Here is a 20812-nt window from a genome sequence, read left to right on the forward strand (position 1 = left end):
AGGTTCTGAGCTGGGATGGGGCAGTGAGATAAATAACGGTGATGGATCAAGCCCTGATCTTTGGGCTGGGTAAGAGTGGTCTGCTTAATTCAGACACTCTGTTCATCACCACCCCCTTTTCTGTATCGTTTTTGGCCACTATAGGTGTGGCAGGGTATACTCAGACATGAGTCCCTTTCTCACTGCTCCATCAGGATTCAAGCAAGCCGGGCCGAAGAGGCTGAAATGCCAGAAACCGGTCCCCGGTAGCTTGTCTCCTTTCTGGTGAAGAATTGGCTTGGTAGTTTGGTCTGCCCTGTTCCCATGATGCACTGGGCCAGGGACAGACTAATTTGCATATAGCCAGGTTCTGAGCTGGGATGGGGCAGTGAGATAAATAACGGTGATGGATCAAGCCCTGATCTTTGGACTGGGTAAGAGTGGTCTGCTTAATTCAGACACTCTGTTCATCACCACCCCCTTTTCTGTATCGTGGGTGTAGAAACGGCCAATCACAAGTGGCATTGCAGGGAAATGTGAGTTGATAATGTACAAGTACAAAGACACACACGTCTGTTGTCGAAATGTCGACTGTCTCTCATCAAATAGGCAGCTCCTCCCAAACAGCCACAACGTACACAGTCATGCAGTCTGTATGTAAACATGGACAAAGCGACAACATACATGTGAACACAATGTTAAACTGCATCTCCCCTTAACATTGCAGAAGGAGAATCAACACCTCCTGAGGAGCAGCGCGACCCTCTCTTCTCTGATGACGAAGAGGACCACCACAGCTTCGACTCTGACACCCACCAAGAGTTCATTGACAGCCTCGGCAACACACCTCCAGGAGCAGGTCAGCCCAGCTGCAACGAGGACAGCCCATCCCCTGCACAGACCACACAGCATGCAGCACCCACCACCACAGCTGCCTCCCAGGACCCACACGAAGAACACATGGCATTCCAAGACCGTGTGTTGGAGTGCCAGGAGCAGCTGGCTGAACAGGTGTGGGTGGGCTTCGACCGCATGGCAGACAAACTGGATGCCATACATAGGTGTCAGAGTCCCTAACGGACACCACAGTCCACTCCATGCTCTCCAACGGACAATGGCTGACATTGCTGGAGCCCTGATTTAGAGACTAGAACAGCTGTCCAGTCAGAGTGGCTCCAGCGATGTCAGACGGGAATTGGGACACATGCGGAGGTTAATGGAGACCATGGAGCATGCCAATGCGGAAAGAGCGGTTGCCACGGCTGCACACCAGCGAGTGGTAAATGGGTTCTACAATGACAACAAGACCATCCTCATGGCATTGCTGCCACAAGGCCTGGCGCTGATGCATGCTGCTGCTACCACCACATCTACATCTCTGCCCCCTGAATAGTCAGTGCCACACAGTGTGGCAGACATTACCCCTCTGGCCCCTGAGTGCTGGAGACAGAACACCACCGCCCACACATGAGGCACATGGAACAGCATAGGACGAAGATGCAGATGAAACCTCCTTCATGGTAAGAAGGACGCAGTAGCATTAATCTCCTCAATATGGGCGGTTTTAGCTTTGTACTGCCCTCTGCATCATCACTTTCCACTGTCCCCCGATGCACCCTGCGACATTCACCTTATACCTCGACATGGACTGGCATAATCTGTTTGATCGCCAATGACACAGCACACAGACTGCGGACTGAACACTTCCTCTTCCTTTGGACTTGTCATTCCCTGAAGGACTCTGGCTGGCCTTCCACGGGCCAACCTTTGAAAGTGGGGTTTGCATGGCCCTGTATTGCTCCAGATGCAACACTCCACTGAATGTGCATTGAACATTCCGAATCACACAGATGCGTTGTCTCAATGGTCTTTAAAGTGTGTCAGTATGGATGAATGTAGGGTCAGTGAATTCCTCTTACGTCCATGTGGCTCATGCCATTGGACTTGGGTCACAGAGTAACACATTGCCGATTGTTGTCCGGGTTGTGCCAACGCAACAACTACGACACACACATTTGTTACTTCCTTGTCCAGCCCTGTACGGAACCACGCACAGAACCCCATGGTCATCGTTCAAACCCTTATGCTTGACTGCAATACGCCAAGCCAGCCTACCACTCTTACACTCCAGGGGGGGCAACAACGCCACATGTGCCAGGACTCCCCTGTAGTGATCTGCTGCTCACAGGTCTAGTTGTCAGCATGCCATGGCCACTCCCTCACAGCTGGTTTACACCCACTCCATACCCATCCAGCACACGCGTCACAGCACCTGTGACCCTGCAAATAAAAAGGGCCGGGCACACATGCACAACGACATTTCCAACCTCTCTAGGGGTGTATCTGTGTGGTGTGCATGAGGGCATGGGGGCCCAGGGACCTGCAACATGACATTCCGCTGGCCCGGATGGGACATGATAGTGTCCGCACCATAATACCCAATCATAGACGGTCCATGGCTGTGGGGGCACAGACTTGGTGGCACCGGATACACTGCGGCCGGCACAGGCACACCGCCTTGAGACTGTGACTTTGGGTGCACTGAGGTAGGGGCACCTTAAGTGCTGAGCGGGTGTGAAGCCTGCGATGATGCCTCGTCCCGGCAGTCCGGGTGGCTCAGGTTTTGTGTGCCCTGCTGGACCACAGTGTAGGCCTGAACCAGTGGGCAGCGCTGCCCTACTGCCACGTGGCATCAACTCCTGGATCACAGGGTTAGTGGAAACTATGAGGCTGAGCCGGTGTGCAGCCTGCGATGAGGCCGGGTGCACTGGTATGTCCTCTACCATGGATTAATCAAGACCCAGCACCAAACGTGAGACCTGGTGGTCTGCGGAGTGGGGCTGAATGATGTGGTGGGTGCCATGTCCGCGGGCCCCAGGCTTGTGACTTGCAGCAGCACGTGGTGGGTCCTCATTGCTATATGGCAAGGGCAGAAGGTGAGCAGCAGTGAGGCCTGGGTGTGCAGGGGCGGGCATGTACCCCTGGGCGGTGGTAGGGGCTGGGCTGCAGCTGTCTGGGTGCGCAGGGGCGGACAGGCGATGATGTCGTGTTCAATTTTATGTACTGTGCCATTCATGTATCTGGACTCTGTTTCAGATGACGGGTCTGTCTCAGATATGGGACTTGGTGAACTGCTCTACATACCAGTTGGAGACAGCAGATGAGCAGTGTGGCCTGGGTGAGCAGTGTCTGCACTCTCTCTCCCTGTCCCTCTCTTCTTTTCTCTATCTCTCTCTCCCCTATCTGTCCACCCATCTCTCTCTCCCCCTATCCGTCCGTCTATCTCCCTCTCCCCCTCTCTGTCCCTCTATCTCTCGCTCACCCTCTTTGTCCGTCCTTCTCTCGCTCCTTTTCCTTCGCTCTCTCTCTCCTTCGCTCTCTCTCTCCTATGATGTGCGCAAGACACACCTTCTCATCATGATTTTTGTCTTGCAGGCTGTGACCTACGGATTGTCCCGAGGGGAGCCGACATGTGTCTTCATTTCTGTTCTGTGTTTATTTTAATAATATTATCAGTTGTTGCTTCGAAGGTGAATGTGTGATGCTCATTTTTGTGACGACACATGCATGCCATCAAATGTGATTGTGCGACTTCATGCGGGTTATTTGGTATGTGATTCTGTGTGGTTGATGTGACATATCTTTGTGCGGGGTGGATGGGGGTGCCCAAAGTGGGGCCGGGGGGGAAGGTTTGGGTCCTGGGGGTGATGGGGGTGGGTGTTGTTGCCCTCTTGGGGCTCCGGGATGCATGTTCTGTAGCTCCATGGCATCTGTTGTTCTTCAGGTGTGGCTCTGGGCTGGGCTCTCTTTGTGGTGCAGGTTGTAGTCCGACTTTGCACCAGGTCGGAGCAGATGTTAGGGTCCTGGTGCTAACGTGCCTTATCGCATGTTTTATGATCTTATCACAGACCAGGCTAGTTGTTGAGAATGTTGTGGTGTTGTCGTGGCTTTTTGCTGGGGAACACCTACTCTGCATCTCATTAGCGATAGTTGCCGGGGTCATCCTTGGCGATGTTTTTTGCAGCTGCTAACACCGGAAAAATGGTGATATGGGCTGTTTGCATCAGCTTGTGAATGGGGTGGTAACTTTATCGCAAATTTGGCTGCGTTAAGGTGCCGATAACTCGGCGATAGCTCCTTGAGAATATGGCCCTTACTGTACCATTTTCTTCCAAGAATGCAGACAGGCAGTCTTATGCATCAAAATTCACAACCACCTTACTAAAAAAAATATTTTTTTTCTCATACTAGGTATGACAAACTATACTCCAATCATAAACACGTACCCATCAACCCTGTAAATGCATGCCAACATTCAAATGAATATACCTGGCACCTCAACAAACCAGTTCTCCTTACAAACAGAAGAGTACCTTATATGTAACAGGGCCGGAGTTGCTCCTGGGCTGGCGGCCCAGACACAAATTCCAGGACAGGAGCATCTACTGTGCCGGCGAGTCTTTAAAACCATTTTATAATTAGATCATGCTAGAGGAATACGTGCTGCCTGATAAATTCTAATCTAATGTATGCACAATTTGATTCAGCGCCTCAGAAGTGAAAAAGAAATGGCTCTACTACCAACACAGCCCATAAAAAAGCATAGGCAAAGCCAATAGATCTGGCATTGACTGCCAGCCTTCTAGCTTTGTCAGTGCTTGTTGCGTCATGCATTCTGCAAAACTCTATTACTGGAAGCTGCTAGGCTCTTGCCAAGCAAAAGAAAAAAGCATACCTAACAGAAAAATTATTTTTATGAACCCATAAAGCACCCTATATTTTTGTGCCAGATAGTTTAAAAAATATAAATACTTCTGTCAGATACAGTTTACCAAGTATTTTTAAATATGTAATTAGTCATTAAATATCAAAGCAACCTCCTCTGATGACCAAAGATGGGGGGCTGCCACAAAAGCAGCTAGGTTACATCACCTCATGAATGGTGATCATGATACCACTTCTTTATTACAGGGAAATTAACTGTGGATGTAAGAAATCAACTTTGATGCAGAGATAGGGAGATGCAAACTTGTCATTATTTTATACATTCAAATGCATTGCACTGTGGATTAAAAACAATAGCTCTCTTCTTACCTTTTCCACCTTTACAGTGAATTGCTATAACGTTCTGGGGGTCCTCGGCCATCCAGTCGCGCACACTTGCAGTGAACTTCAGCATGTCCCTGATTTCAGGAGAACACATAAATATTTTCTACTAACACTTAATGAGCAAGAAGATTTTCTTGTGTAATGAAGTTGAGTGAGAGAGAAACAACAACTACTTACTCTAGAGCAGGGACATTATGATCATCGATAAAGATCCGCTCCACCCTGTAGTGGAAGTACTTTGGGTCGTAGCCCTTCTCACCTACAGAGAAAATAAAAAGGTTTACAAAAAACTGTAAAGCTGTATTTTTGTAACTTAAAGGCCCATGTCATGCAACTAAATATTTATGAAAGATACTGGTGTTTACTGTTTCCATACATATTATAGGACGTGCTGTGCTTTTAACAGTTATGTTTTTCACATTTAATTGCAAACTGTATTTACTAGCTGGGGGTCACCTATCAGGACATAAAAGAATGCACCTGTAGTGCTACGTCCCCTACTCATATATGTCTTTGTAACTCGCCCTCTGTGACGTACAGAGTACACTCGAATCTGTGTGACTGACACTTAACCCACTGAGTTATATTAATAGAAAGAAAAAGAAACGGAAGGAATGATAGTGTGCTCTTGAAAAATGTGGCTTCTTCGCTGCCTGGAAAGCTTGTTTCATGTGAAAAGACATGTATATATATTTCAAAAATAGACAAAAATGTAAACTGTAAATACAAAAACATTAATAATATATACCTACGATGTGTTCGTCATGTTAAACATTTCTAGGATATTTAAAAAGGTTTCTTTAGGTGTTTGTTGATTTATTTGTTTTTAGATAGATTTAATCTATGGTCATTATTTTGTGTCCGCAATTTTGAGCCTTTGATTTTTTTGCCTATGTATTGTAGTCTATATTTGATAGTTTATACTTTCATGTTATCCCACTGAAGTCAGAGATAAAGTTTGCAACAATGCAGGGTCAAGATGGACTAATGGCATCCAAAATGTCTTCCATTATGGTTCGAATCTGTAAGTCTTGCTAATACAATGAGAACCAGAACCAAAGGTTCAATAAGGACTTTTTTGTCAGTACTATCTTCAATATCAGAGATTGATCGTGAGTCTTTTATCTGCATAAACACATACCCTATGATAGGGCCGCCAAGAGAAACTGCAGTTCAAATGTCAGAGCTAACTGTGGTTCAGGAAAATGTTTTAATTTCCACCCAGTTTAAGCCTTATGGGGTAGAATTCCTTTACCACGGAATGTGTAGGCTGTTGCACGCTAAAGGATTGTACTTTTATCGGAAGAGTAGAGAACAACAAAACGATCCATAAAAATTCTCGTAGATTGTATATACACAAAAGTTGGTTTCGTTAAAAGTAGGGGTGAGTGGGACTTGCGGAGTTTCAATCCACGGAATTTTGTGGAGTTACGTGAAAACTCAGCAAGATTCCGCGAAGTTCTGTGAGCAGGAGGAATTGGCATGTCACACTGGTTGTGCTTATTAGGTCTCGCCTGTCAATGCGCATGCGCATTGAGCTTGCGAGACTATGGGGGCTTAAACAGACTTTAACCAACTTGCGATTCCATGGCGATTCCTTGCAGTGCCCGTGAAATTCAAGCTCAATGCGCAAGTGCATTGACATTAAAAGCGCGTGCACATGCCACCAGCCGCCTGCCTTGCATTACCACATCAAAGGCAGCCCAGCCTCCCTCCCGCAGCCCCTGCTGCTTCACACCCTCATCGCCGCCTGCCGGATCAAAGGCTTTCACGGCCGGCCGGCCGTGCTTTCAGTTTCATGTCGGATCAAAGGCTTTCACGGCCGGCCGGCCGTGCTTTCAGTTTCACGGGCTGTCTCCTTATTTAACTTGTTTTATAGTTTCACAGACCCTTGTATTCTATACCTTCTTAGCCCACGGCCTCTTCCAGTCCCCAGCTCCCCAGCTTCCCCCAGCGCCCACCCAATACCCCCTCTCCCCTGCGTCCTTACCCCAGCCCTTGCCTGTTGTAGCCCCAGCTATTCCCACAGTGTTTACAGCGCTCTGACTAACTGGCAGGAAAAAAACAGAGCACGTCAACCCTTCAAACTCTAAAAATACTATGACTGCTACTAATAAAAACATCCACACATTACATTATTAGGAACTTGTCTGACCTTGAAAATAGTAGCAGGGAAACAAATGTGCAGACACCGGCTCAGCCAGAGCCAATCAGGTAATTACATCTCACTCATATCACTACCAGCCACCGCCGCCCCCGCCTCGGCAACCGTCGGATTACTCCGTGGCACCCCCTCTGTCTCTCTTGCGCTCTCGCTAGAACTCTCTCTTTCTCCCCCACTCTCTCCCTAAAGCTCTCTCTTCCTCTCCCTCTCTCTCGCACTCTCTCCCGTCTCTCCCTCTCTCTCTTTCTCTCCCTCTCTATCTCGCATTCTCTCCCGTCTCTCGCTAGAACTCTCTCTTTCTCCCCCGTCTCTGTAGAGCTCTCTCTCTCTTTCTCTCTCCCTCTCTCCCGTCTCTCCCTCTCTCTCTTTCTCTCCCTCTCTATCTCGTATTCTCTCCCGTCTCTCGCTAGAACTCTCTCTTTCTCCCCGTCTCTGTAGAGCTCCCTCTCTCTCTCACACTCTCTTCCGTCTCTCCCTAGAGCTCTCTCTCTCTTTCTCTCGCACTCTCTCCCGTCTCTCCCTCTCTTTCATGCACTCTCTCCCGTCTCTCGCTAGAACTCTCTCTTTCTCTCCTCTCTCTCGCACTCTCTTCCGTCTCTCCCTAGAGCTCGCTCCAATGTTATGCAGAGGGTTTTGCCCAGGCCACACCTAGGAAAATGCAACTCGCAAATCACATCAGTGTGAACCGAATTTAATACACTCTGCTGTCCTAGCTGGTGCGACTTTTTTTAGTTTTTTAATGCATTCCACTTCTCTCTTTAATGCCCTCACGAGAGAGGGCGGCGGCGGTGAAAGGGGGAAAGAATTTAAGCTATAAACCTTTTCATTCCACCCCAGGGTCCACTGCAGTGGCTTTTTCAAAGTATGCACAGCACCCTGTAATCACAATGCATCGATACCCACCATTGGATCGGGCTTTCTTTGGCTACAACTACGTAATTTTTTTTTCAGAATTGTAAGTTTATTTTTTCTTTTATTCCAGTCTTGAATTCTCATGTCTATAGCAGATCATTGCAAATGCGCCTGCAAACTTTTTTTCTCCCCTGCACAGTGCTAATCTTTTTTTTTTCTGTTCTCTATGGAGAAGGAGCTGTTTTCAAGCCGCTACCTGATGGAAAGGGTATGAGAAAAAAAGCTCGTGACAGCTAAAAAAAAAGCAGCAAACAGTTAACAGCGAATTGGCACAATAGAAAAGTAGCAAATATGCCCATCCCTGGTGCAAGACTATTGGCGAGTAAATTAATTTTAGAGTATAGATTTCGAGTTGGGGCTCAGTTTACAGGACGTGGGCGGTGGTGAAGTGTGTATGTATGTATGGTTTCAGTTTACACACATAAATAATCCCAACATTTTAGTTTTATACCCAAAAATAACAATACATCTACGGGTGAAGTTCATTTTTCCCCCCAAAAGAATCAGGCTCCCAAAAATTGAACCCCGACGCTCTCTTTATGATTGAGCCAAAAATCCCGTTTTGCGCTCGGAGCAATATTACATATCGCATTATATAGGCCTCCATTATCGTGTTTTGCAACAGGGAAAACTTGCTGCACATCACAGGAACATATTGCTCAAAATTCGATCGTACACAACTTGCAATCGTTGGAATCGTGCGCATTAAAACCTCTTTATCAACGCGATTGGCTGATGTTGAAGTCCGGTACGCAACAACTGGTTCAAATATGTTATCTCAATGTTTCACACTTTATTACAAATGTCACCAAAAAAATGTTAATATTTCACTTCTGTTCTTGGATTTTCGTCACAATAAAATACAATGAACATAATCTTCCCAAAAGTTATTTACAAAAATTTAAGCTAGTGCCATTATAAATTACAATAACTTTTATTTAAGTATTAATTATTTTAAAAAATAAAAGTCATTGTTCTTTGTAATATCAATACATCTAAGTCATGTAAATACAAAACATATTGCATTACAAATGCTAAAGATATCACATTGGCAAAAGTTAAAACTATTGGCATTCTAAATGACAAAGCTATTAATTTTGCTATTCTCAAAACCAACACATAAATAAAAAAAAATTGTCATTTACAATACTAATAGCTCAAACTTTCCTAATGCGAGACCTATTGACATTACAAATTAAATAAATTATTTAAGTATTAATTATTTAAAAAAATTAAAAGCCATTGTTATTTCTAATATCAATATATCTAAGTCACGTAAATACAAAACATGTTGCATTACAAATGCTATAGGTGTCACATTTGCGAAAGTTATAACTATTGGCATTGTAAATGACAAAGCTATTATTTTAGCTATTTCAAAAAACAACACAAATAAAAAAAAATTAATTTGTAAGACAAAAAGCTCAAACTTTCCTAATGCGAGACCTATTGCATTTCCAATGCTTGTTTTTAGTATCGGGAACTTGTTCCGTGCTGTAAAATCAGTATGAACGGTACGATGCGGTGTGCCAGAGGGCGCTGCTTCTTTGCTGCTGATCGAGTAGATTTTCTAGCAGAGCAGCAGCTTTCTCACTGCGAACGATCGTGAATGCCCGCTGCTGCCGTGCTCAGAAAATCTCACTAGGGGACACCAATTCTCGCTTGTGTTCGCCAATTTACCATTGGCAAGATGTGAGTGAGAAAAAACTCCAGAATGCGGCAGGTGGTGGAATTTTGCCAGAACTCGTGTGTTACAAGGGTAATGCAGAGTGGGCAAATCTCTGCAAACTCCTAGTTAAAAGTCTGTATAGACTGAAATGTAAAATTAGATGTATTTTCAATGGCAAATGAGTCTAGCTATTTATGTACTCAATAGAAAATGTCAAGATTATGACTGATATTATGCACTCCACACTACAAAAAAAGAACTTCTGGGTACACTCTATACCGAAATTATTTGGTTGAATCCCAGTTGGTTCGAGTGCTGCATATCTACTGGTTAATCCTTTTGTTTTTTATCCTCTTCAAAACCAACCTGGGCAGAGTAATAGAAATAGATTTAGCAGGGATTCGCCTCTTTCAATGCCTGCGTTTTCTGTTGTGCCTTTATTGCCATGGACAGGTGGTCATGCTTAACAACTAGGGAAAATGTGTCTCTTTTGATGCTTCTTGTGAGAGTTCCAGGCAGAGTACTGCTGCACCGTGCTACATTCAACAGCAACATTGACGGATGAGCTATCCTACCCTTCTTAGGCTGGAATATCAACAAAGAGCACCCGCAGAAGATCCTGAAAAGGGGAGTGCCCATCTTCATGTATCATCAGGCATCCCTTGCACAGAAAGGGGAGCCTGCTTGACCTCAAGAGCGTACTGGGTGTGGAAGACATCCCATCAAAACGGCGATAGAGAGTCTACCCAATAATGTAATGTAGTGTCTGGAGCACAAGGCTGTTGAGCCCCAGGAGGGCCCTAGACTCAATGGCAATTGGCACTGCTTTGTTGAGCCGTAACAAATGAATTGGGCTGAAACATGTTGGCCTGTAATGTGAGATAATGGTTGTGGAATCAGATATTTTCGCCCTTTCAAGAGCAACTTGCACTGCTTTCTTACAGCCACTCCTGGTGACCTCCACATGGAAAACAAGGAGAGCCAGCCATATTGTGAAGCTCCACTTACAGGAAGGATGCATGTTATCTAGCCCAGTTTCTGAGTCTTGTGCTATGTCTTGATTCCTATGCTGATGATGAACTCCTACATCTGCTACGGGGTTGTTTTGCTACCGACCTGCATGAGCGCTACAGAGCCAATGGTGTCTGCAAAGAGCAGGTGTGTGGGAGGGAGAACTGGCAAGAATTTGCATTCACATTGAGCAATGTAGTGCATGGCTGCATAAGACACAGCACGCAAAAAATGCAATAAGTGCCACATTTCCTTAAGTCAGAGCTATTGGCATTGTAAATGACAAAGTCTTTTACCTGTGTGTTATGGAGTGTATGTATGTGGTGTGTAGTGGAATTATGTGGTTGGAATTGGAATTGTTAGTTGTGGAGTAGTGTTTCGTGGAATTGTGCGGTTTGGAGTGGATTAATGTAGTGGAATTATGTGGCATGATGAGCAATGGAAATATGTGAATAGTAATTATGTGGTATTGAGTGTACGTGAATTATGTGGAGTGGGATAGTGTGTTATGGAGTGCAATTATGTGGAGTGGTAAGCAGTGAAGTTTAATTACGTGGAGTGCTGATAAATGTTGAGGCATGATGTAGAATTTTGTGGTGTGGATTGAATGTATTTGGTGTGTTGTGTAATTGTGCTTTTGAGTTGAATTATGTGGTGTGGTGTCAAATTATGTGGTGTGGATTTGAAATGTGTGGAGTTGAATTGTGTGGCATGGAATGGGCGGATAGCATTGCCTTTTTGGTGACCAAAAACAAATAGGTAGGTGCTAAGCTCCAGTTCTGTGTCTTTGGGTGTTAAAAAAAAGATAAGATATAGGTTCTTGGGGCACGCGTGTACAAGGAAGAAGAGGTGATAAGTGAGTAGTTTTGTTTTCTTATGTCCCCCTCTCTGTTGTGGCCAGCTGGGGATTATTTTAAGAGTGTGAGTTGACATTTTGGGTAAAAAGAAATAAACAGTGAACTAGAAGTATTCCCCTGAGTAAGAATGATTAAAAGAAGCCAAAAAGGGGTCAAGGAAAAACAATACCACAATACAAATATATATGAAGAATTCTTACAATTTATTGAAACATACAAATGTTAAAAGGAGAGTGGTCCCAGAGATTGGAGTCCACTCAGCAAAATTAACACAATAAAAAGGAGTTTCAATTTCGGCCAGCAAGATTGAATCACAAAGACAGAAAAAACAGTAAGACATAAAATTTGTGCAATACTTATTGTATATTCGGACTCTATTGTATACACCTAAGCTATATGTACTATGATACAATATATCAGCGAAGATGTCGAGATCCTGAATTATACTGTGTGTAGCGTCGACGCGTTTCGGTGGTTTTCCAAATTATTGTCCACCTTTATCAAGACACCTTTTGGTTTCTGTCGTGGTGTAGGGGTCTATATAATTGCCCTTGAAGTCCGTGTGTTTAAGTTGTATTTCTATATTATTTAATTTTTGAAAGCCAAATCTGTTGAGTTGTTTCTCTGGCTCATATGTCCAATTTCATACTCCTGTAGGTAAAGTACCTGGGCATATGATAAGTTCAGAGTTGTTATGCCAAAAAACTCTATTGCTGGTCGTCTTTATATAGTTAAAATCCAGAGGCGCCTAAGTCTTGTCATTTGCAGGATTAGATTCCGTTTCTCTAATGTTCCGCTAAGAACTGCTCGCTTCTCTGGGTATATTCAATATTGAAATTGTGGAACCAGAGGCATTAACATCATGTCCTCGTGTTATAGGGTTCTGTTGTTTTACTGTTTTTTCTGTCTTTGTGATTCAATCTTGCTGGCCGAAATTGAAACTCCTTTTTATTGTTTTAATTTTGCTGAGTGGACTCCAATCTCTGGGACCACTCTCCTTTTAACATTTGTATGTTTCAATAAATTGTAGGAATTCTTCATATATATTTGTATTGTGGTATTGTTTTTCCTTGACCCCTTTTTGGCTTCTTTTAATCATTCTTACTCAGGGGAATACTTCTAGTTCACTGGTTAGACAACCCTATTTCCCTTGATGTTCAGTTAAGGGGTACCTCTCATATTTACCCTAAAAAGAAATAAACCCATGGAACAAGAAGACGATAGCTGACAGCGTGTGCTCTTTGGCACTAGGAACAACTATATAGCTTTTTATCTTGTTGTCTCTGCCTTTGATAAGCCTAGAATTTACACCTGCAAGTGATAAGCCCATAAATCACCGGGACATATACTCCGCTATTTACAAAGTGATAGCCTATTTGAGTTCAGCTTACCTTAGCCTCTGATGACGCAGAGAGCAGCGGATGAGATCTAGAGTGAGATTCTCAACCAGGTGTCACTCTGGAGCATTTGAAAGAAGAAGCCTATTTGCAATGTATTTTTTTGTTATTTAAATGGTATCCTGCCAACCTAGTGCCATTCACTGGTACATATTCGTACTTGCAGTGCTGGGAGAAGGAAGGTGAGGGAGGGGAGTGGAGGTACGTGTTGTCTGGGACGTGAATCCTGAAGAGTTAATGAAGAAAACCTTGGTGGTGTAATTGCAGGTGCAAGGGTGTGAGATTTCCATTTAAAAGGAGGATGCCAGGGGTTTGTGAATACATCAGTGTTGTGAACCTGGGTGTTAAGACTCCATGTGCAAAGAGCCCTAGATCACATCTCCCCCTGGGCAGGGAACATTTACACTTCAAAGCACATCACACAGTACAGATAAGGGAAGCCATCCCAGGACAGAGACTGAGGCTCTGAGATGTAAATCGCAGAGTGCCTTTGTGCACTTCCTGCTCATCCTAAAGACATGCACACAGGCATACAAAAATAACAAACGAGACAATGATTAAAACACAGACATACACATGCTTACATATAAAGGTGCACCTAAACAACCATGCAAGCAAACATAAAGGCACAAGATGTAAGACGTGTACATATAAGTAACACTCAGCACATAAACACACACACACACTAATATGATAACACGAGAACAAAGCTGAGAAATAACTACATTAAAGCAAATTGGCATACCGATTTACCTGCACACTCCATTTTAGAGTAGAGAAACAGTGGCCATGAGTGTTTTGGCCACACAGGCGCCATTGTACTTTGCAATCTGGGACCTGTAGTTTGCGATGTATGATTAAATGAAGCACTTTACATGTTCAAGCAAGCAAAGTGTAGTTGGGTTTACAGCCAGACTTTAATGAAGGTGTCTCAAGAACTAAACGCCTTTCTTCAACAATGTTAACTACAGAGCCAAGAGGAATGTTATCGGGCTGCTCTGATAAGTTACTGGCATTGCAATTAATACGCCACCGTCTCTGCCTTTCACACCCTGACTGTCATTTTTTTTGTTTTTTTAACATGTGCCCCTGGTTCCAGTGAACAATATAGAGTAGTTTAAAGAGTTAAGAACTAAAAAGGGAAGAGCGATGTATTGCCATCAGAAATAAATTAGAGGGAAGTCTGGGCAATACCATTCAGCGTTAGTAACGATTATACGGTGCATCTCTCTAACGATAACATTTTAGACCCCATCTTATGTTGATACAAAGTCGAACAATTACTGCTGAAAATAAAAAAGAAAGCAGGCCACCACCATATGTAAAGATAAAGTGCTGCATGCTGCGCTGATCTGCAGAAGCAAACAAAAGCGGGCCGCAGTCATATTCATGCAAGGACGTGGTAGGAGGTGGGGTGATAATGAGGCTGGCATTGCAGCGTGTCTGGAAAACTCCAGGGGCCACGCAGACTGCTGTTAAAAAACCCAAAAGTTAGGCACAACCATATGTAAAGATAAAGCGATGCGTGCTGCGCTGATATGCAGAAGTAAACAAAAGCGGGCAGCCGCCATATTTAAAGTGAAAGCAAGAAGCGCAGCGTGCTGTCTACACACAGAAATTATCCCAAGAACAAACAAAGTAGTCCTCAGAGGAACACTTAAACAATGAAAGCGTAAGGCGACAGTATTTGGCAGGTGCTCTGTGGCAGGAAAGTGGAAACACAAGGGAGGGAAAAGTGGAACGATTGCCAAGTAGCAAGCAAGGATTTCCAAAGGACAGTGGCACAAACAAATACAAAGCAATGGCTAGCAGTGGGCAGAGTTTAACTCCAAAAACCATCTACAACAGGTCGCAAAGCAGCAGCGCAAGTGCTGTTATGCTTCACCCAAACCTGCCACTAGGTGGTATGGTGCCTGAAAATTCAGAATGAGATACAGCCAGAGGGTGGGAGCAAAAAGAGACATACCTGTCTGCTTTTGTTTCACTAAAATGAACAAAATGCGCCTCATTTGATCCGATGGCTTACGAAGACCATATCAATGCAGCATACTGAACAAATTAGGCAGTGCTATCTTCCACTAGCTCTGTTTGTTTATGGAGAGGTCAGTAAGCGTTCAAGGGGACAGTGGCTAGCTATGCACACATGTCAACAACATCTCAAGTATGCTGTCAATACAGACCTGTGTACAGCAGAGACACACCCATAAAATGCCTACAGACATCATACATATATACTTACTACATAGGTTGTAGATTTTGTAATGGTCTTTATGTTTGGTGTCCAGAAACTTTGCCACTTCCTACAGAAAACACAGAAGGACATTTTATTATATTTGCATAGCATTTGCATTATTATATTTCCATAATCTCAGTCTGCTTCCATCACATCATCTAACATGAAAAAGTCCAACGATATCATGTTAAGTCATACTGATTGCTGATTCACCATCCTAGTAATGAAGTAACCTGATTGTCAGGAATGTTATTGACTACCAGACAACGAGATCCTATCTATGTATGCCACCTTAAGTAAGACCATGATACATTTTCTTGAAAAGTTGCTTGCTTCTAGCTCAAGTCAGATCTATGTCTTTTAAAATAAAATGTGTTTATTTACAACATGGATGAACAGGGTAATAAAGTGAGGAGCAATGCAAACCAGAAACTAAAGGTGGCTAGCACCATCTAGGGCTGATGTATGACCCCAATCATTGTAGAACCCACAACCCACAGCCATTTCCAAGACCTCAAATTATTTTACATTGCTGCCTTCTGGCCTATGTTAGTCTGTCTGCTGGGGTTCAAAGATCTTTAAAGTTACTCCGATTAATATATTCATGTATGAATAAATACAGTCTCTACTCCAGTCACTGAAAGTACCTCACTGCAATTTCCGTTTTCATATCAATGATTCAAGGTCCTGCCTGACTCACTAGCCAACTTTAATCAGATATAGCAATTCTGTCTTAGTTCCTCAAAGAGAAAAGCTCATAGTGTAGGGTCTAAGGTTGTTTACCACCGACACATTCAGATTTTAACCCACAATCTAAAGGGGCCAATAGATACCAAACCCCGGTGCAAATCTATGTAGGTGGATCAAATAAGTGTTACAGTGTCTGGGTGGGGCTGAGGATCCCAATACATGTCACTTGGATTAAAAAGACCTATGACCCAAAAAATGTCAAAGTTCTGAATATCACAAACAGCTCTATGTCTTCAAGGGGATACACTGGCGGGAGCTACAGGCTAGACCTCCACTTCTGAGCTCCACAGGACAAGCGAAAGGTGTTAGTTCACTAGTTCTCAACATTCTCTTGGGTAGTGGCTTGGATATTTAGAATGATAGATGGGTAGCTGTCAATACCAGGGTGTTTTTTCACAAGGGGTTCTCAGTGACACCAAATAGACAATAAGAGTTAAGACTGGGTTGCCTACGGTGTTATTTGGAACCTCGACTGGGAAACATCCACTTTATTCAGAGCCAACCATCTACACATTTATGTTATGTATGATCGCTAACCCTCATTCACTTAGTAACTGATCCTTTATATAAGGTGTGAAGGGGAAGAGGAGTTAATGCAAGGCCATGCATGACATGATCTTACGCCCTTCAACCACCTCAACATAGATGTAGTTTAAAAAAAGCATTAACCTGATGTTCTGCTACTAAATCCTAATGCCTTAAATACTGCCCAAATAGCTAGTATATAGCTGGCATCCAAGCCACCCTCCCACCACTTTTAACAATGACCAGAGTCTATCTCCTACCATCCAGACTCATTCCAAAATGTAAGACCCCATCTACACCACTGTCCTACAAACACCCTCCTGCACCCATCCCAAAAATGTTTTTTTTAAAGCCACTTGTTATAGTCCTTACTACCTACACCACTCTCGTAAAAAACACCCTCCACTGCCTTATCCCAAAATGGAGAAAAAAAGGCCAATACCTGGACTCCTGCCATCCTCTGTAGCTTTCCTCTACCACCCCACTGTAGCCATGCTCTCTGGTCTGCATTGCAACATGGACCTGACAGGCTCTGTGAGTGCAGCTGTCAGTAGGACCTGCAAAACTCAAAAATGAGTCACTGCACTACTGCACACACCTTTTATTGAAGCGGCCTATAGTTTCTCTCCTTTCTAGCAGTCGATGTATTAAGTTCTGTGTCCAAGATACCATATGACCTGCCACCAAGCCCAAGCTTGTCGCTAAAGGTACACTCAGCATTTGTCAGTACTGATTACTATATATATAGAGCATTCTCAATAGTAGCTTGCTGCATCAACTATGGTAAAAATAGAGCAAGTCACAAATATGTCTACAGGGCAGGGCTGCACAGCTTATCCAGCCATGTAAATACAGTTGTCCGTACAAGGTCTAAACCATGGAAGAAAAGATGGAAGCAGAAGAAGTAGTCACCCATATGATGATATTTGAATTTAGTTAGATATATGCCTGTTACAGAAGATCAAGAGACACAAGCTTCAGAAGGACCTCCTAAGCTACACCAATATTCTCCTCACCATGTGAAAGGGTCCCTCAAGGTCCTTCATTAATGTTTATTTGTCTAAATTTGTTTCAGGTTCAACAGTGGTATTCTTCGTGGGCATTCTCACATGGTTGACCTACAAGTACAAACACTGTGCAAATAAGTGACTACCCTATAATCGTTCCTATGTGCTGCAGTCCAGACTATTGGACTAATATGAACAAATTGTCTTGTGCTCAAAATATGAACTACTAGTGCTTGAGAAGATACAAGTTGCTCATTGTAGATTATCTCAACCTGTATGAGATGATGGTAAATCTGCACTTTCTGTAAAAAAAAGTAAATAACAACTTCATAAACACTGCTGAACTGATTTCAGGCAGAAGTGAAGGCATTTGTATTGGAAGTGATGATTTCCTTTTGCATTTTGAAGACAGACTAGTGCCAACCAAAATCCCAGCTGTAACAGCTCAATGGCTCCAGAAACTGAACGTGTGGCCACATGGAGTGATTCCTTCACAAGAAATAGGTGCAGAACAGAGTGATCCTAATCTCAATTCTCTTCATAGGGACATAAAGTATGGAGTACCTTGAATAAAACCATAGATCTTTTTCATTGCTTAGTATCAATGTTATTGACACGAAGGAAAAGCTGTGGCTTGCTGGTGAAATACTAAGAAATTCTTGAGGGGAATTTAGTGATTTTGAAGAACATTCGGGAAATGATACACTATCAGGTTATCAGGACCCATCGGTCCTAAGTGACCAGAAAACATTTTTAGTGGAAAGAAGCAAGTCGCATTCCACTGATGCTCCCTGCAAGTTGAAAAAAGTTGATATGGACTACTTCCATCAATCGAATTAGACATATTTCTTGTCACAGTTTAAAGTTCAACTGGAAGCGATTGCTGCATGTTTTGGCTTGCTGTAAAAAACTGTGGTTTCCTTTGCAGACTATTCTGTTCCTATGCAAACTGTCTAGCTTTGAAGGCCTCAAATGACTGCTAGAGATGATCAGATCTCTGTTGCAAAGAGGTATTAAAAGGGTGGTAAAAGATTTTAGAATCCCTATCCCCTTTTTAAATTCTCTAAAGCAACATCACAAGAGAGAGAAATATTCTTTTGTCATAAAATGTCCTAAGACGTCCTGATTCTTGGCATAATAAAATGAATGTAATAGACAAGCATGCAGTCCATGTAGATAGAAAGATGTATGCCGCAGCATATTGTTCGCACCATGGCCTTGTTGAGTTGATACTGTTGAACTGCAGACTCATGGGTAAAAACTCAGAATTCTCCAGTTTTAACAGGATATAACATGCAAGACTTCAGAATAGTGGAGGAAAACGAGTGGGGGTTCTGGAATGCTTTCTTTCATTGATTTTGTATGCCTTACACACTTTATCAAAGACTGAAATGGGTTAAGGAGCAGGATCCTAGAGGCTCTGTAACAAGTAGTCATTGTAATGGGAGGTCACCTATCTGTATGAAATATATTTTTAGGGGTTTGGTGCATAGTACCCGACATCTTGGGTATGGATGTCCAAGAATGTGGTGAAGTCGACATTAACCATGGATTGTACCATGACTGAAGTCGCCATGGATTCAAATGGGCATTTAGGATTCAGATGTATGAAAAGACCTGTAGCTTTAGATTTAGATTGTAGAAGGAAATTCCAGTTTTCATGGATTACTCCATCACTGAGTGCTAATACTTGGAAGAATGTAGCTGATGCAGCCCATCAGTATGATTTTTTTTGCCTTTTAGGTGCCATCGTTTCTGGCTCTTTTTTAGGGTTAACTGTTTGTGGTACTCTACTACCTGATGGTAAGTAGAACATCCTGGGGAAATACTTAAATATGATTCTAACTTTGTATACATATGATTTGAAAGAACATCTAAACGTATTCGGACGTATGACCTATTACTGTCTATGTGATGTTTTTGTCATGCCATGGCACACAATCTAAAAGCCTGATGTGTCTCTCTTCACATATTGGAGAATGCTGCAGAATAGCTATAATAGCCTGTATAGGGATATCCTACATCCTGTATTCACAATGTCTTGGTAAACATTGAACACCACTGGTCTGGGTACCTGCAGTTATTTTTTATCCAGAGTTCACTTGTAGAATCATGTCACTATGGAGAGAAGACAAGTGGACTGAGAGACTATTAGGATTTCACTACAGACATATTCCTTCTCAAAAATGTGATTTTGAAAATATTAACACTGAAGGTTAATGTACAACTCGTAGTACTGAAGAGGATACAGCAGAAGTGTTAAAATAACAATGCTGGAGAATAAATTGATATTCAAAATTTTGTCTTTTTTCCATTTATTCCTCTTTTCATGTGTCAACTTGAAGACTTATATAACTGGTATGTAGGTGCATACTAGTAACTGTCAACCCTTTCCTTCTTCTTTCTTATGGTGCACATTAAGCATAGAAGCAAGGGGAGCAGACACTTTGAGTGTCCCAAAATACCTACATATGACCAGGAACTACTAGTAACAGTATCCTGGCAACAGGTAGACCCAATTTCCAATAGAAGAGATTTGACACAGAGACTAATAACCTTCATAGGAATTTACGTGTGTGAGTGTGTAAACATAACAGGAGCTGCGTGTTTCACCACATATAAGCCATGGCGTGCACGTGTACGCACACACACACACGATTTAATGAGGTATAACGAATAAATACCGATTCAGTTAATGATATCATAAACAATTGTCACATATCTGAATTAATGATTTACACCCTCTGCCATACAGATACTTTGAATTGTTTAATGAAGAGAGAAACATAGTTCACTGTACTAAAAACAGTGGTGTTCAGTGCTCCAGTGGTCACATAATGACCAAATAGGTGAAGAACAAATGAAAAGGCCAGGGACCTTGCATGAAGCAGCCTGCTCACAAGGTGGGGACCCTTGAGTTTTGGGGCCTCATGAAACAGCACGAAGGAACCATAGAAAGTCTACAATACTCTACATTACCAGTTCAACAAAAGGCCCAGTTTCAGCAGAAACAGAACATATGTTTCTTTGGTAATGCTTGCAGCACATGTAACTTCTAATAAGATGGTAAGAAGGAAAGGGCAAGAATTTTAGATTAGTGTAGCATTGAGGTGAGTAATACCCCTCACGAGAACTTCTTTCTTCAATAGTGATTTATGAGATTGAACGAACAGTAGAATTTCAGTAAATCAGTACAGTA

At 43.0% G+C, this 20812-nt stretch overlaps 1 protein-coding gene across 3 annotated transcripts in view; it reads right to left on the bottom strand.

Annotated features, from left to right (window-relative positions):
- The window catches only part of LOC144772725 (phosphatidylinositol 3,4,5-trisphosphate 3-phosphatase TPTE2-like), a 298439-nt gene that overhangs the window by 95450 nt on the left and 182177 nt on the right, over positions 1 to 20812 (bottom strand). For all 3 annotated transcript variants that reach the window (XM_078657252.1, XM_078657251.1, XM_078657254.1), the window contains exons 10-12: positions 15338 to 15398; positions 5266 to 5347; positions 5074 to 5162 (exon numbers count right to left, since the gene is read on the bottom strand). In XM_078657252.1, coding sequence (XP_078513378.1) covers positions 5074 to 5162; positions 5266 to 5347; positions 15338 to 15398 — 232 coding nt within the window. The remainder of the gene's footprint in view (positions 1 to 5073; positions 5163 to 5265; positions 5348 to 15337; positions 15399 to 20812) is intronic.

This window comes from Lissotriton helveticus, chromosome 8, assembly GCF_964261635.1.
Source record: "Lissotriton helveticus chromosome 8, aLisHel1.1, whole genome shotgun sequence".
Taxonomy (NCBI): Eukaryota; Metazoa; Chordata; class Amphibia; order Caudata; family Salamandridae; genus Lissotriton; species Lissotriton helveticus.